The sequence below is a fragment of the Marmota marmota genome, unplaced genomic scaffold, assembly GCF_001458135.2.
Source record: "Marmota marmota marmota unplaced genomic scaffold, marMar, whole genome shotgun sequence".
Lineage (NCBI taxonomy): Eukaryota > Metazoa > Chordata > Mammalia > Rodentia > Sciuridae > Marmota > Marmota marmota.
In genome coordinates, this window is record NW_026000185.1 from 29,305,109 (window position 1) to 29,316,361 (window position 11,253).

At 58.2% G+C, this 11,253-nt stretch overlaps 1 protein-coding gene across 1 annotated transcript in view; it reads right to left on the reverse strand.

The window, feature by feature from the left end:
* LOC107146602 (mucin-12-like) overlaps positions 1–11,253 on the reverse strand; it is a gene marked incomplete at its 5' end in the record, with an annotated part of 26,049 nt that overhangs the window by 12,772 nt on the left and 2,024 nt on the right. Inside the window, 2 exons of the mRNA XM_048790097.1 lie at positions 4,333–4,575; positions 9,748–9,909. Of these exons, the coding sequence (XP_048646054.1) occupies positions 4,333–4,575; positions 9,748–9,909 (405 nt within the window). The remainder of the gene's footprint in view (positions 1–4,332; positions 4,576–9,747; positions 9,910–11,253) is intronic.

Genomic DNA, 11,253 nt, shown 5'->3' on the forward strand with positions numbered 1-11,253 from the left:
CTGAGCTGCTTGGCATGGTTGTAGATGCATCAGGTGGGGCTGTGGTGTGGCTGCTGTCAGGTGTCCCTGTGGTGCGTTCTGACCCTGGGCTGCTTGGCAAGGTGGTAGATCCTTTAGGTCCAGGTGTGGTCTGAGAGCTGTCAGCTAGCTGGGTCGTGTGGGCTGAACCAATGCTGGGCTGGAAGGCCGTGGATCCTTCAGTTAGGACAGTGGCTGGGGCGGTGTCTGCTGGCTCTGTTGTGTGAGCTGAAGCAGGGCTGCTGGGGAATCCTGGAGATGCCTCCTTTGGAACTGTGCTTTGTGATGCACCTGTTACGTGTGCTGAAACTGGGCTGCCTGGCAAGGTTGTTGATCCTTCAGGCTGGACAGTAGACTGAGAGCCATAGAGTGGTGCTGTGGTGGGATCTGAATGTGGGCTTCCTGGGAATGTTGTGGATGCCCCAGCCACGGCTGTGGGTTGGGAGCTGTCTGTTGATACCTCTGGGTGTGCTGAACCTGGGCTGCTTGGGAAGCCCGTGGATCCTGCACCCAGCTCTGGGGTTGGGGTGCTGTCTGATGGCAGTGTAGTATGGGCTGATCCAGGGCTGCTCAGCAAGGTTGAGGATCCTCCTGTGTGGACAGTAGTTGGGGAGCTGTCAGGTGACACTCCTGTGGGTGCTGAACCTGGGCTGCTTGAGAATGTGGTTGACCCTTCAGAGAGAAGGGTGCTTTGGGAGCTGTCAGATGGGATGGTCGTGTGTGCTAAATAGGAGCTACTTGGCAAGGCTGCAGATCCTTCTGCCAGGGCTGAAGTCTGGGAGCTCTGAGGTGGCACCGTTGTGAGTGCTGTGTCTGGGTTGCCTGGGAAAGTAGAACTACTTGTCAGGACTGCTGGCTGGGAGCTGTCAGGTGACAGTGCTGTGGGTGCTGAACCTGAGCTGCCTGGCAAGGGAGTGGACCCTTCAGGCAGGAGGGTGGATTGGGACCTCCTGGTGGTCACTGTGTGGAGGGCTGATCCAGTGCTGCCTGAGAATGTTATTGACCCCCCAGAGGGCATTGTGGTTTGGTAGGTGTCTGGGGGCACTGATGGAGGTGCTGACCCTGGGCTGCTTGGCATAAGTGTAGATCCTTCAGGCACCCGTGTGGTTTGGGGACTGTCAGATGTGACTGTCATGTGTGCTGAATTGGAGCTGCTTGGCAACATAGTAGATCCATCAGCCAGGACTGTGGTGTGAGAGGTCTCAGGTGGCACTGTTGTGTGCGTTGTGTCCAGGCTGCCTAGGAAAGTTGTCGATGGCCCAGGCAGGGCTGTGGTTTGGGAGCTGGCCGTTGACCCTGCTGGGTGTGCTGAACTTGGGCTGCTTGGGAAGCCTGTGGATCCTTCACCCAGCCCTCGGGTTGAGGAGCTGTCTGGTGGTGATGAAGTGAATGCTGATCCAGAGCTGCTTAGCAAGGCCGTGGACCCTCCAGACTGCACTGTCACTGGGGAGCTCTCCGTGGGCTCTGCGGTGTGTGCTGGGCCTGAGCTGCTTGACCTGGCTGTAGACACATCAGGCAGGACCGTGGGCTGGGAGCTGTCAAAGGCCACTGTGGTACGCTGTGACCCTGGGCTGCTTGGAAAGGAAGTAGAGCCTCCCAGCACCCATGTAGTTTGGGGGCTGTCAGACAGCTGTGCAGTGTGGGCTGAACCAGGACTTTTCTGGGAGGCTGTGGATCCTTCTGGAAGGACTGTGACTGGGGAGGCGTCTGCTGGTGCTGTTGAGTGAGCTGCTTCAGGGCTGGTCTGGAGGCTGGTCTGTCCTTCAGTCTGGACTGTGGTCTGAGAGCTCTCTGCTGGCTCTGCTGTGTGTGCTGAAGCAGGGCTGCTTGGAAATCCTGAAGATCTTTCAAGGGAAATTGTGGTTGGTGAGCTGGGAGACGTCTCTCTTGTGGGTCCTGATCCTGGGCTGCCTGAGGATGTGGCTGATCCTTCAGAGAAGATGGTGGTTTGGGGGCTGTCAGATGTGACTGTCATGTTTGGTGAATTTGAGGAGCTTGGCTGGGTTGTTGACCCCTCTGTCTGGACTGCAGGTTTGGAGCTTTGAGATGGCACTGCTGTGTCTGGGCTGCCTGGGAGAGCTGTGGAACCACCTGCCAGGGCTGTGGCTTGGGAGCTGTCAGGTGGCACTGCTGTGGGTGCTGAACCTGAGCTGCCTAGGAAGGGAGTGGATCCTTCAGGCAGCAGGGTGGACTTGGAGCCTCCAGTGGTCACTGTGTTGAGTGCTGATCCAGTGCTGCCTGATGTAGGTCCCTCAGAGGGCAGTGTGGTTTGGTAGGTGTCTGAGGGCACTGATGTGGGTGCTGACCCTGGGCTGCTTGGCAAGCTTGTAGATCCTCCAGCCCTCGTTATAGTGTGGGAAGTGTCTAGTGGCAGTGAAGTGACAGTTGAAACAGGGCCCCTTAGGGAGGTTGTAGGAGCTCCAGGAAAGACAGTGGCATGCGAGCTGTCAGATGTCACAGGTGTGTGCGCTGACCCTGGGCTGCTTGGCAAGGTGGTAGATCCTTCAGGCCCAGGTGTGGTCTGGGAGCTGTCAGCTAGCTGGGTCGTGTGGGCTGAACCAATGCTGGGCTGGAAGGCCGTGGATCCTTCAGTTAGGACAGTGGCTGGGGCGGTGTCTGCTGGCTCTGTTGTGTGAGCTGAAGCAGGGCTGCTGGGGAATCCTGGAGATGCCTCCTTTGGAACTGTGCTTTGGGAGATTTCAGATGCTGAAACTGGGCTGCCTGACAAGGTTGTTGATCCTTCAGGCTGGACAGTAGACTGAGAGCCATAGAGTGGTGCTGTGGTGGGATCTGAATGTGGGCTTCCTGGGAATGTTGTGGATGCCCCAGCCACGGCTGTGGGTTGGGAGCTGTCTGTTGATACCTCTGGGTGTGCTGAACCTGGGCTGCTTGGGAAGCCCGTGGATCCTGCACCCAGCTCTGGGGTTGGGGTGCTGTCTGATGGCAGTGTAGTATGGGCTGATCCAGGGCTGCTCAGCAAGGTTGAGGATCCTCCTGTGTGGACAGTAGTTGGGGAGCTGTCAGGTGACACTCCTGTGGGTGCTGAACCTGGGCTGCTTGAGAATGTGGTTGACCCTTCAGAGAGAAGGGTGCTTTGGGAGCTGTCAGATGGGATGGTCGTGTGTGCTAAATAGGAGCTACTTGGCAAGGCTGCAGATCCTTCTGCCAGGGCTGAAGTCTGGGAGCTCTGAGGTGGCACCGTTGTGAGTGCTGTGTCTGGGTTGCCTGGGAAAGTAGAACTACTTGTCAGGACTGCTGGCTGGGAGCTGTCAGGTGACAGTGCTGTGGGTGCTGAACCTGAGCTGCCTGGCAAGGGAGTGGACCCTTCAGGCAGGAGGGTGGATTGGGACCTCCTGGTGGTCACTGTGTGGAGGGCTGATCCAGTGCTGCCTGAGAATGTTATTGACCCCCCAGAGGGCATTGTGGTTTGGTAGGTGTCTGGGGGCACTGATGGAGGTGCTGACCCTGGGCTGCTTGGCATAAGTGTAGATCCTTCAGGCACCCGTGTGGTTTGGGGACTGTCAGATGTGACTGTCATGTGTGCTGAATTGGAGCTGCTTGGCAACATAGTAGATCCATCAGCCAGGACTGTGGTGTGAGAGGTCTCAGGTGGCACTGTTGTGTGCGTTGTGTCCAGGCTGCCTAGGAAAGTTGTCGATGGCCCAGGCAGGGCTGTGGTTTGGGAGCTGGCCGTTGACCCTGCTGGGTGTGCTGAACTTGGGCTGCTTGGGAAGCCTGTGGATCCTTCACCCAGCCCTCGGGTTGAGGAGCTGTCTGGTGGTGATGAAGTGAATGCTGATCCAGAGCTGCTTAGCAAGGCCGTGGACCCTCCAGACTGCACTGTCACTGGGGAGCTCTCCGTGGGCTCTGCGGTGTGTGCTGGGCCTGAGCTGCTTGACCTGGCTGTAGACACATCAGGCAGGACCGTGGGCTGGGAGCTGTCAAAGGCCACTGTGGTACGCTGTGACCCTGGGCTGCTTGGAAAGGAAGTAGAGCCTCCCAGCACCCATGTAGTTTGGGGGCTGTCAGACAGCTGTGCAGTGTGGGCTGAACCAGGACTTTTCTGGGAGGCTGTGGATCCTTCTGGAAGGACTGTGACTGGGGAGGCGTCTGCTGGTGCTGTTGAGTGAGCTGCTTCAGGGCTGGTCTGGAGGCTGGTCTGTCCTTCAGTCTGGACTGTGGTCTGAGAGCTGTCTGCTGGCTCTGCTGTGTGTGCTGAAGCAGGGCTGCTTGGAAATCCTGAAGATCTTTCAAGGGAAATTGTGGTTGGTGAGCTGGGAGACGTCTCTCTTGTGGGTCCTGATCCTGGGCTGCCTGAGGATGTGGCTGATCCTTCAGAGAAGATGGTGGTTTGGGGGCTGTCAGATGTGACTGTCATGTTTGGTGAATTTGAGGAGCTTGGCTGGGTTGTTGACCCCTCTGTCTGGACTGCAGGTTTGGAGCTTTGAGATGGCACTGCTGTGTCTGGGCTGCCTGGGAGAGCTGTGGAACCACCTGCCAGGGCTGTGGCTTGGGAGCTGTCAGGTGGCACTGCTGTGGGTGCTGAACCTGAGCTGCCTAGGAAGGGAGTGGATCCTTCAGGCAGCAGGGTGGACTTGGAGCCTCCAGTGGTCACTGTGTTGAGTGCTGATCCAGTGCTGCCTGATGTAGGTCCCTCAGAGGGCAGTGTGGTTTGGTAGGTGTCTGAGGGCACTGATGTGGGTGCTGACCCTGGGCTGCTTGGCAAGCTTGTAGATCCTCCAGCCCTCGTTATAGTGTGGGAAGTGTCTAGTGGCAGTGAAGTGACAGTTGAAACAGGGCCCCTTAGGGAGGTTGTAGGAGCTCCAGGAAAGACAGTGGCATGCGAGCTGTCAGATGTCACAGGTGTGTGCGCTGACCCTGGGCTGCTTGGCAAGGTGGTAGATCCTTCAGGCCCAGGTGTGGTCTGGGAGCTGTCAGCTAGCTGGGTCGTGTGGGCTGAACCAAGGCTGGGCTGGAAGGCTGTGGATCCTTCAGGTAGGACAGTGGCTGGGGCAGTGTCTGCTGGCTCTGTTGTGTGAGCTGAAGCAGGGCTGCTGGGGAATCCTGGAGATGCCTCCTTTGGAACTGTGCTTTGGGAGTTTTCAGATGCACCTGTTACATGTGGTGAAACTGGGCTGCCTGGCAAGGTCGTTGATCCTTCAGGCTGGACAGTAGACTGAGAGCCATAGAGTGGTGCTGTGGTGGGATCTGAATGTGGGCTTCCTGGGAAAGTTGTGGATGCCCCAGCCACGGCTGTGGGTTGGGAGCTGTCTGTTGCCACCGCTGGGTATGCTGAACTTGGGATGCTTGGGAAGCCTGTGGATCCTGCACCCGGCTCTGGGGTTGGGGTGCTGTCTGATGGCAGTGTAGTATGGGCTGATCCAGGGCTGCTCAGGAAGGTTGAGGATCCTCCTGTGTGGACAGTAGTTGGGGAGCTGTCAGGTGACACTGCTGTGGGTGTTGAACCTGAGCTGCTTATTAAGATCGTGGATTCTTCAACCTTCACCATAGTTTGGGAGCTGTCTGATGGCAGCATAGTGGGGGACGACCCAGGGCTTGTTGGGGAAGCTGTGGATGCTTCAGTGTAGAGAGTGGGCTGGGAGCTGCCCGATGGCATCAATGTGCTCACCACACCTGGGCTGCCCTGGGAGGTTGTCCCCCCTTCGGCAGGGACTGGGGTTTGGGAGATATCCATGAGCCCTGTGGTTTGCCCCACACTTGAGCTGCTTGGCAGGGTGGTGGCTTCCTGGGTCAGAGCTGTGGTTTGAGAGTTATCAGTTGGCACTGTTGCTTGTGCTGACTTGGGGCTGCTTAGGAAAGTGGTTGACCTTTCATCTGGGAGTGTGATTGGGGAGCTGTCTGGTGGCGCTCTGGTGTGTGCTGATCCAGGGCTGCTTAGCAAGGCCGTGGACCCTCCAGACTGCACTGTCACTGGGGAGCTCTCCGTGGTCTCTGCGGTGTGTGCTGGGCCTGAGCTGCTTGACCTGGCTGTAGACACATCAGGCAGGACCGTGGGCTGGGAGCTGTCAGAGGCCACTGTGGTGCGCTGTGACCCTGGGCTGCTTGGAAAGGAAGTAGAGCCTCCCAGCACCCGTGTGGTTTGGGGGCTGTCAGACAGCTGTGGAGTGTGGGCTGAACCAGGGCTTTTCTGGGAGGCTGTGGATCCTTCTGGAAGGACTGTGACTGGAGAGGTGTCTGCTGGTGCTGTTGAGTGAGCTGCTTCAGGGCTGGTCTGGAGGCTGGTCTGTCCTTCAGTCTGGACTGTGGTCTGAGAGCTGTCTGCTGGCTCTGCTGTGTGTGCTGAAGCAGGGCTGCTTGGAAATCCTGAAGATCTTTCAAGGGAAATTGTGGTTGGTGAGCTGGGAGACGTCTCTCTTGTGGGTCCTGATCCTGGGCTGCCTGAGGATGTGGCTGATCCTTCAGAGAAGATGGTGGTTTGGGGGCTGTCAGATGTGACTGTCATGTTTGGTGAATTTGAGGAGCTTGGCTGGGTTGTTGACCCCTCTGTCTGGACTGCAGGTTTGGAGCTTTGAGATGGCACTGCTGTGTCTGGGCTGCCTGGGAGAGCTGTGGAACCACCTGCCAGGGCTGTGGCTTGGGAGCTGTCAGGTGGCACTGCTGTGGGTGCTGAACCTGAGCTGCCTAGGAAGGGAGTGGATCCTTCAGGCAGCAGGGTGGACTTGGAGCCTCCAGTGGTCACTGTGTTGAGTGCTGATCCAGTGCTGCCTGATGTAGGTCCCTCAGAGGGCAGTGTGGTTTGGTAGGTGTCTGAGGGCACTGATGTGGGTGCTGACCCTGGGCTGCTTGGCAAGCTTGTAGATCCTCCAGCCCTCGTTATAGTGTGGGAAGTGTCTAGTGGCAGTGAAGTGACAGTTGAAACAGGGCCCCTTAGGGAGGTTGTAGGAGCTCCAGGAAAGACAGTGGCATGCGAGCTGTCAGATGTCACAGGTGTGTGCGCTGACCCTGGGCTGCTTGGCAAGGTGGTAGATCCTTCAGGCCCAGGTGTGGTCTGGGAGCTGTCAGCTAGCTGGGTCGTGTGGGCTGAACCAATGCTGGGCTGGAAGGCCGTGGATCCTTCAGGTAGGACAGTGGCTGGGGCGGTGTCTGCTGGCTCTGTTGTGTGAGCTGAAGCAGGGCTGCTGGGGAATCCTGGAGATGCCTCCTTTGGAACTGTGCTTTGGGAGTTTTCAGATGCTGAAACTGGGCTGCCTGACAAGGTCGTTGATCCTTCAGATGTGGCTGAAGTTTGGAGGCTATAGGGTGGTGCTGGAGTGTGTGCTGAACTTGGGCTACTTCGCAACATTGTCCATCCTGCAGATATCACAGTGGTTTGGGAGCTCTCTGTTGCCACCGCTGGGTGTGCTGAACCTGGGCTGCTTGGGAAGCCCGTGGATCCGGCACCCAGCTCTGGGGTTGGGGTGCTGTCTAATGGCAGTGTGGTATGGGCTGATCCAGGGCTGCTCAGGAAGGTTGAGGATCCTCCTGTGTGGACAGTAATTAGGGAGCTGACAGGTGACAAGGCTGTGGGGGCTGAGCCTGAGCTGCTCATTAAGGTGGTGGATCCTCCAGCCCTCACAGTCTGGGAGCTGACTGATGGCAGCGTAGTGGGGGACGACCCAGGGCTTGTTGGGGAAGCTGTCGATGCTTCAGTGTGGAGAGTGGGCTGGGAGCTGCCCGATGGCATCAATGTGCTCACCACACCTGGGCTGCCCTGGGAGGTTGTCCCCCCTTCGGCAGGGACTGGGGTTTGGGAGATACCCGTGAGTGCTGTGGTTTGGCCCACACTTGAGCTGCTTGGCAGGGTGGTGGCTTCCTGGGTCAGAGCTGTGGTTTGAGAGTTATCAGTTGGCACTGTTGCTTGTGCTGACTTGGGGCTGCTTAGGAAAGTGGTTGACCTTTCATCTGGGAGTGTGATTGGGGAGCTGTCTGGTGGCGCTCTGGTGTGTGCTGATCCAGGGCTGCTTAGCAAGGCCGTGGACCCTCCAGACTGCACTGTCACTGGGGAGCTCTCCGTGGTCTCTGCGGTGTGTGCTGGGCCTGAGCTGCTTGACCTGGCTGTAGACACATCAGGCAGGACCGTGGGCTGGGAGCTGTCAGAGACCACTGTGGTGTGCTCTGACCCTGGGCTGCTTGGAAAGGAAGTAGAGCCTCCCAGCACCCATGTGGCTTGGGGGCTGTCAGAAGTGACTGTCATGTGTGCTGAATTGGAGCTGCTTGGCAGGGTTGTTGTCCCCTCTGTTTGGAGTGCAGTTTGGGAGCTCTGAGATGGCACTCTGGTGTGGGCTGAATCTGGGCTGCCTGGGAGAGCTGTGGAACCACTTGCCAGGGCTGTGACTTGGGAGGTGTCCGGTGACACTGCTGTGAGTGCTGAACCTGAGCTGCCTGGAAAGGGAGTGGATCCTTCAGTCAGGAGGGTGGACTTGGAGCTCCTGGAGGTCACTGTGTGGAGGGCTGATCCAGTGCTGCCTGAGAAGGTTGTTGGCCCCCCAGAGGGCAACGTGGTTTGGTGGGTGTCTGAGGGCGTGGATGGTGGTGCTGACGCTGGGCTGCTTAGCAAGCTCGTAGATCCTTCATCCTTCACTGTGGTTTGGGAACTCTCTGATGGCAGGGGAGTGACAGCTGTCCCAGGGTCCCGAAGGGAAGTTGCAGATGCTCCAGTCGAGACTGTGGTGTGGGAGGTGTCAGAGGTCATGGCTGTGCTCACTGCAGCAGGGCTGCCAGAAGGGGTGGTCGGCCCTGGGGTCAGGACTGTGGCCTGGGAGGTGTCTGGTGACACCCCTGTGGGTGCAGAGCTTGGACTACTCAGCACAGTTGTTGATGTTTCAGGCAGGACGGTGAACTGAGAGATCACGGTTGTCACTGAGCTGTGTTCAGAAGCAGAGCTGCCTGGGAAAGGTGTAGATCCCTCAGACACCAACGTGGTTTGGGGGCTGTCAGATGGGGCTGCTGTGTGTGCTGACCCTGAGCTGCTTGGTGAGGTTGTAGGCGCCTTAACTGTCCCCGTGGGCTGGGAGCTCCCAGATGGCAGTGCAGTGAAGGCAGACACAGGGCCACTGGGGGAGGCCATGGATGCTCCAGTTGAGACAGTGGAGTTGGGGCTCTCAGGGGACGAGGCTGTGCTCTCTGCAGCTGGGCTTCCCGTGGTGCTAGTTAACCCCTCAACTGTAGCTTGGGAAGTACTAGTGGGCAGTGTGGTGTGTGCCACCCCTGAGCTGCTTGGCATGGTTGTAGATGCATCAGGTGGGGCTGTGGTGTGGCTGCTGTCAGGTGCCCCTGTGGTGCGTTCTGACCCTGGGCTGCTTGGAAATGTGGTAGATCCTTCAGGTACAGGTGTGGTCTGGGAGCTGTCAGCTAGCTGGGTCGTGTAGGCTGAACCAATGCTGGGCTGGAAGGCCGTGGATCCTTCAGTTAGGACAGTGGCTGGGGCGGTGTCTGCTGGCTCTGTTGTGTGAGCTGAAGCAGGGCTGCTGGGGAATCCTGGAGATGCCTCCTTTGGAACTGTGCTTTGGGAGTTTTCAGATGCTGAAACTGGGCTGCCTGACAAGGTCGTTGATCCTTCAGATGTGGCTGAAGTTTGGAAGCTATAGGGTGGTGCTGGAGTGTGTGCTGAACTTGGGCTACTTCGCAACATTGTCCATCCTGCAGATATCACAGTGGTTTGGGAGCTGTCTGTTGACACCGCTGGATGTGGTGCACCTGGGCTGCTTTGAAAGCCTGTGGATCCCGCACCCAGCTCTGGGGTTGGGGTGCTGTCTGATGGCAGTGTGATATGGGCTGATCCAGGGCTATTCAGGAAGGTTGAGGATCCTCCAGTGGAGACAGTAGTTGGGGAGCTGGCAGGTGACAGTGCTGTGGGTGCTGAACCAGGGCTGCTTGGCAAGGGTGTGGATCCTTCAGGCAGGAGGCTGGATTGGGAGCTCCTGGTGGTCACTGTGTGGAGGGCTGATCCAGTGCTGCCTGAGAAGGTTGTTGGCCCCCCAGAGGGCAGCGTGGTTTGGTGGGTGTCTGAGGGCATGGATGGGGATGCTGACCCTGGGCTGCTTAGCAAACTTGAAGATCCTTCATCCCTCACTGTGGTTTGGGAACTCTCTGATGGCAGGGGAGTGACAGCTGACCCAGGGCCCTGAAGGGAGGTCGCAGATGCTCCAGTCGAGACAGGGGTGTGGGAGCTGTCAGAGGGCGTGGCTGTGCTGGCTGCAGTTGGGGTGGTTGTAGATGCCCCAGCCAGGACTGTGATTTCAGGGCTCTCAGCTGATATGGTTGTGAGGGCTGAACCTGGGCTGCTTGGAAATCTTGTGGATGCTTCAGAGGAAGTTGTGGTTTGTGAGCTGTGAGATGTCACTCTTGTGGGTTCTGAACCTGGGCTGCTTGAGAATGTGGTTGACACTTCAGACAGGAGGGTGCCTTGGGAGCTGTCAGCTGTGATGGTCCAGTGGGCTGAATGTGAGCTGATTGACAGGGTGGTTGACCCCTGTGTCTGGACTGCAGTTTGGGAGCTCTGAGGTGGCATTGTGGGGTGGGCTGCATCTGGGCTGCCAGGGAGAGCTGTGGAACCACCTGCCAGGGCTGAGGTTTGGGAGCTGGCAGGTGACACTGCTGTGGGGGCTGAGTCTGAGCTGCTTATTAAGGTGGTGGATCCTCCAGCCCTCACAGTCTGGGAGCTGTCTGATGGCAGCATAGTGGGGGACGACCCAGGGCTTGTTGGGGAAGCTGTCGATGCTTCAGTGTGGAGAGTGGGCTGGGAGCTGCCCGATGGCATCAATGTGCTCACCACACCTGGGCTGCCCTGGGAGGTTGTCCCCCCTTCGGCAGGGACTGGGGTTTGGGAGATACCCGTGAGTGCTGTGGTTTGGCCCACACTTGAGCTGCTTGGCAGGGTGGTGGCTTCCTGGGTCAGAGCTGTGGTTTGAGAGTTATCAGTTGGCACTGTTGCTTGTGCTGACTTGGGGCTGCTTAGGAAAGTGGTTGACCTTTCATCTGGGAGTGTGATTGGGGAGCTGTCTGGTGGCGCTCTGGTGTGTGCTGATCCAGGGCTGCTTAGCAAGGCCGTGGACCCTCCAGACTGCACTGTCACTGGGGAGCTCTCCGTGGTCTCTGCGGTGTGTGCTGGGCCTGAGCTGCTTGACCTGGCTGTAGACACATCAGGCAGGACCGTGGGCTGGGAGCTGTCAGAGGCCACTGTGGTGCGCTGTGACCCTGGGCTGCTTGGAAAGGAAGTAGAGCCTCCCAGCACCC